We start from the raw sequence: 5,197 nt of genomic DNA on the forward strand, positions 1-5,197 counted from the left end.
ATCAAATCAGTCCTGGCTTGGCCAAGCACTCACAAGTGTCATCATTAAATCATTGAGGGGCCCACAAATATCTCTTTTATCCCTTTAAGGGTAAAAGGAATGGATAAACTTCGACTCATATGGCTTGTTCTACTAGTTGAATAATACACAAAGGCACATTTTATAACATCGAGTTACCAATGCGTTTTCGTGAAATCAATGTATAACCAACTCATAGTAACAACTAATATCTCTAGGTTTTAAGAATATAGGATATTATCGTCTCATGATCACTCGTGATAAAATCCATGAAGTGATTCAAATGAGCGTGAGTTGAATCCAATACTCAGAACTTATGAGTACTCATGAGTGTTGTAGCAACTCTTGCCATGTCCAACATCTTAGACATCTACAATTTGTAGATTAATTTGGATTGAAAACAACTAACACAAAGTTTTTTCATTAATCTAAATTAACTCATAAAACAAGGCAACACAATAAACTTTTGATAATCCATAACTTATGGAAGTTTCAAAACTCTTAAGATCATAACTTTTAAAAAATACTTTTGAGTTCCAAAATTTTATGACAAAATTTGTAACTCCTTAAAAAACTTTGATCAAAATTTTAAAACAAATAAAATAATCATATCATTATATCTTTTAATAAATTAACCTAATTCAACTCTTGTAGTAAAATGACTTAAATTTTACAAATAATTAGTTTCCCATAAAATCAAGTAATTATCTTAAAATTTAACAAACTTCAAATAAAGTTAGATTTGGACGTTCTCTATATGCACGCTCTCGGTTTAACGTATAATACGACTTTTATTTAGATTGCTAAGGCTAAAAAGTATTTCGTCAAATATTCACTTTTTACGATACGCGGAGCCGTGTCGGTTTTGTCTGAAAACTTCGACAAGTCATAACTTCTTCGTTTTAAGTCAGATTTCAGCGTTCTTTATATGTACGGAATCCTTGTGACTTATACTATAAGTTTGGTTAATATTATTTACTCTAAATAATGTTCAATCAAAAAGTCATTTTTAACGCTTATTGTCTCTAAATTGACTAGCCCGAATCTATATATAGGAGTAGAATCAAATGAGAACACCAAAAAGGTTGAGAACGCGAGAACAAAATATATTCATTTGCGATTCCATATATTCATTTGTGGAGAAATGATAAATTTTTACGCCTTTAATTTCAATTGAAGAGAAAAAGCATATTCATGTTGATTGTGAGTAAAAATTATCATTTCTCCACAAATGAATACATGGAATCACGAATGTATATACTTGTTCTCGCGTTCTCAACCTTTTAGGTGTTCTCATTTGATCATTTCCGTATATATATATATATATATATATATATATATATATATATATATATATATATATATATATATATATATAGAGAGAGAGAGAGAGAGAGAGAGAGAGAGAGAGAGAGAGAGAAAGAAGGGTAGGTATTTTCTTTTTTGATTTCTGTAATAAAAAAGAGAAAATATCAATGTCAAATATGTCTTTATAAAAAGTTTTTAAAATTTTAGACAAATCAAATTTTTGGACCACTGGTGTTAGTCAAAAACTATTCGAGCAAAAGTGATAATTACATAAGACAAGGTCCATTTTTGAATTTTTGTCTACAAAAAAACTCTGTATATATCATAATGCAGGTTCATTACCAAGGTTCTAAATAATACATCATGACAACGTCATGGTAGTGCCAAGGTGTGCCATAGCGTCGGGGGGGGGGGGGGGGGGTAGACGTTCAAAAACGACCTAGGCGGTTGTGTAAAACTTGGCATCCAAATAACATGGTAAGGCGTGAAAAGGCGCGTTTTTTGCGTAACACATTTTGTTAGGCCTTCTATAGAGAGAGCCGAGGTCCCGACATGCAAGTAACCCAGAGTTAGCGTGGGTGAACTTCTGTGGCCACAAATAGGTTTTTTTTGCTCCTTGGATTTGATATAACGATATAGCATGCTTTTGTAATGTTCACTGACTTTAAAATATGACATTTTTGTAAGGTTTTAGTATGATTGTAAATCAGATAACCAGTTAACTATCTGTAAGATTAAATGTATATTGGCATGTGAAAACATTAGGTTTTGGTTAATATATGGCTTGTTTATATAATTGGATGATAGTATATATATATATATATATATATATATATATATATATATATATATATAACATTAAAATTTTGCCACATTTTCACGCCTTGAAAAACGTCAATGTCTCGTCATGTCTTACAAAGCTTTAGGCTTGACTATACCGCCAAGCTATGTCTTACGTTATATACTACCATGTTCATTACTAGTCAATTAGGGGTGTTCGCGGTGCGGTTTGGTGTAGTTTAGAGTTGAAACCGCAAACCTCACCGCACATGCGGTTTGAGTTTTTTTGGAAACCGCAAACTACACTGCAAAAGCTCTAAACCGCATTATGCGGTGCAGTTTTATGCGAGGTGTTTGTGCGGTTTGTGTGCGGTTTCATTAGTTGTTCCAATTTATAATTTTTGATGTTAATCATTCCATTTAAACACTTTCAAAATTTATTAATTATATTACATATCTTTTAAAATGCATAGATATACTACCATGTTCATTACTAATCATTGTCATTTTAATGATTTTGAAAATAATTTACATTTTTGGTCCCTGTTGCTGTGGCATATAGTACTATTGCCTGTTTTGGATTTAGTCAAAAGAATCTTGTTGCCTTTTGTAGTGCATGTGGTATTATTTTCTCCCGTTCTTTTGTTCCTAACCCTACATGTAGATTTAGCCATTAAATTTGTAGAAGAAAGATGTTTATGCGCCCCCCCCTGCTTGACACTCCACACTATCAATTTCACCCTAAAACAACTACAAAACAATAATAATAATTAATAAGAAATATAAAATGGAGGACACAATATTTTATTTTACATGGGTTCAATAACGGTTGAAAATGAAATCACACAACATGAAGGTTAGGGACCAAATGTGTGACAAAATGGTACCATAGGGATCAAAAGAGCAACAAGAATTTCCTTTTTGGACCAAATTCATAACAAGCACCATACCACAGTAACCAATAATGTAATTTACTCAAAAAAGCCATAACTTCTTTTCCAAAGGAAAATTCCTTTACAGTTTACGCACACAATGAAAAAAGAAGCTATGGAGGATAATATTCTCAAGAGACAAAGACTAGACTTGTCGATGCCACTCTTGACTCTACCCATCATATATAATGCCAAGACACTGAAACATCTAATTCATGATACAAACATTCAAACAAATAATCGTTGAACTGAAACTAGAAGATATATTTGAAGCAACAAAATCGTGTAAATTGTATGCTAGCTAACATGATCATGTGATAATGTACAATACATACAAAACATGAATTCATACCTTAAAACTGCACGCTGGTAATATCCGGTGCACGAACCTCAATCAATCTCTTTAACATCAACAATAACTTTGATCACAATCAACTATTATATTAATTGCACATGGCTGATTTCTGCCATTAAAGCGAATTTTCAGATATGGCCCCTACTACATGCACTTCATTCATCCCAAAACTCATCTGAAGATCATTATATTCACCACATATATATAGCTACCACCAGAGTCTATACATCTATATAGGCATGTAAAAATATTTCATGAGTATACCTCTCTAATATTGCTAGTGATTTTTGTTGACCAAAAAATTTCGAGGCCTGAAATTAATATTGTTCATCAATCGCAATCTACCGAAAGCCCTAGTTTGAAACACTCACATCAACTTTTACTACAAATAAGAATTAATGCGATGAACATAATGGAGGGCACCTCAGAATCATTATTAACAGTCAAAGAAAATGCAGATGATGTTCATTCTCAATCACAAGTAGAATCAGTAAACTGCGAATGCTGTGGATTCATGGAAGAATGCACCTTATCTTATATTTCTCAGATCCGGCGACACTACAATGGAAGATGGATCTGCGGCCTGTGTGTGGAGGCTGTCAAGTATGAGATTTTGAAATCGGAGAATCTTATAACCACCGGAGAAGCATTGGACAGACACATTGATTTCTACGAGAATTTCAGATCATCTTCCCGGCTTCCGTTCAGTGACGCAGTCGCAGACCATCCTATATTGGCGATGGGGAAAATTATGAGGAAACGATTGGATTCTCCTTCTCTGAGAAGACACCGATCAGCTCCGATCAGTCCTGACTGAAATTGCGTTGATGAAGACGTCGTTTCTTCTCTGTTGAGGTATAAAAGTCGGTGCAAATCCAGATGAGTGTAATGGTCTCCAATCCGTTTGTTTTGCATGTATCATGTATGTCAAATGCTATTCAGATTACTACAAAATAACGAATGTAGTATTAATTAATAATTAATGAAGTTACTAATCATGAATAGATATCATTTCATCGTTATTAATCTTAAATTTATAGCTAGAAAGCTGATTATATCATAACCACATTTGATTTTCCATGTATACATGGTTCATTTATTTATTTTTATTTTTAATCAAATAAAACACTATAACACATATATAGTTATCAATCAAAAGGCTTCTACATGAAATTATGAGTAGTTTAGGAGAACACGTACTTATCAAAACTAAAATACAAGTTTATAATATCATCCATTAATTAATGTCCTATTGCAACTACGATTAAAGCATGTGTATATATAATCTTGATCAAAACAAATTCACTTTGGCAACACGATTTTTTTAATAAAAAGAAGTGTATAATATCTTATTAACATATTATAACTACATTTAATAGATTCCCGATTACCATATTGTTGCTAGTGGTATGTCGACATTTGTAGAAGGCTTGAGTTCATGCGGGTGTGAGACCAATAGTTAGGACAGTTACTAGCTGAAAACCGGACAGTTACACTAGTTGAAAACCGATAGCTGATACAATATAAACAAGTCGAGTAGGTAAGCATGATAAAGAGCCTTGAGATTTTCCAACATCAATGTTGGTGGTGTGTAAGTCCTTAATGGAGGACAAGTTAGGGTTACAAGTTTTCATGAGAATGAAGTCATGATCATTGAGTAGACATAAAGTTCACTAAAGACAGTGAGATATTTGCATACGAGGATGGTAGATTTAAGACCATGTATATATACGTCATTAAAGTGAAGAGATAAAAAAGATAATAACAAGGTCTTTGTTTTTTATTATATTGGTTCGTCAATGGT

General features: G+C 32.7%; 1 protein-coding gene across 1 annotated transcript; it reads left to right on the plus strand.

Moving 5' to 3' along the window:
• The first annotated feature begins 3,805 nt into the window (after positions 1-3,805).
• Positions 3,806-4,210, plus strand: LOC145050611 (uncharacterized). Its single transcript, XM_078998834.1, has one exon. The coding sequence runs from the start codon at positions 3,806-3,808 to the stop codon at positions 4,208-4,210; it is 405 nt and encodes a 134-aa protein (XP_078854960.1).
• The last annotated feature ends 987 nt before the right edge of the window (positions 4,211-5,197 follow it).

The sequence above is a fragment of the Lactuca serriola genome, chromosome 5 (genome assembly GCF_051521515.1).
Source record: "Lactuca serriola cultivar US96UC23 chromosome 5, Lser_US96UC23_V15, whole genome shotgun sequence".
Taxonomy (NCBI): domain Eukaryota; kingdom Viridiplantae; phylum Streptophyta; class Magnoliopsida; order Asterales; family Asteraceae; genus Lactuca; species Lactuca serriola.

Bases quoted from the DNA above. Each gene is read 5' to 3' on its own strand.
- LOC145050611 (XM_078998834.1), top strand. From the start codon at position 3,806: ATGGAGGGCACCTCAGAATCATTATTAACAGTCAAAGAAAATGCAGAT.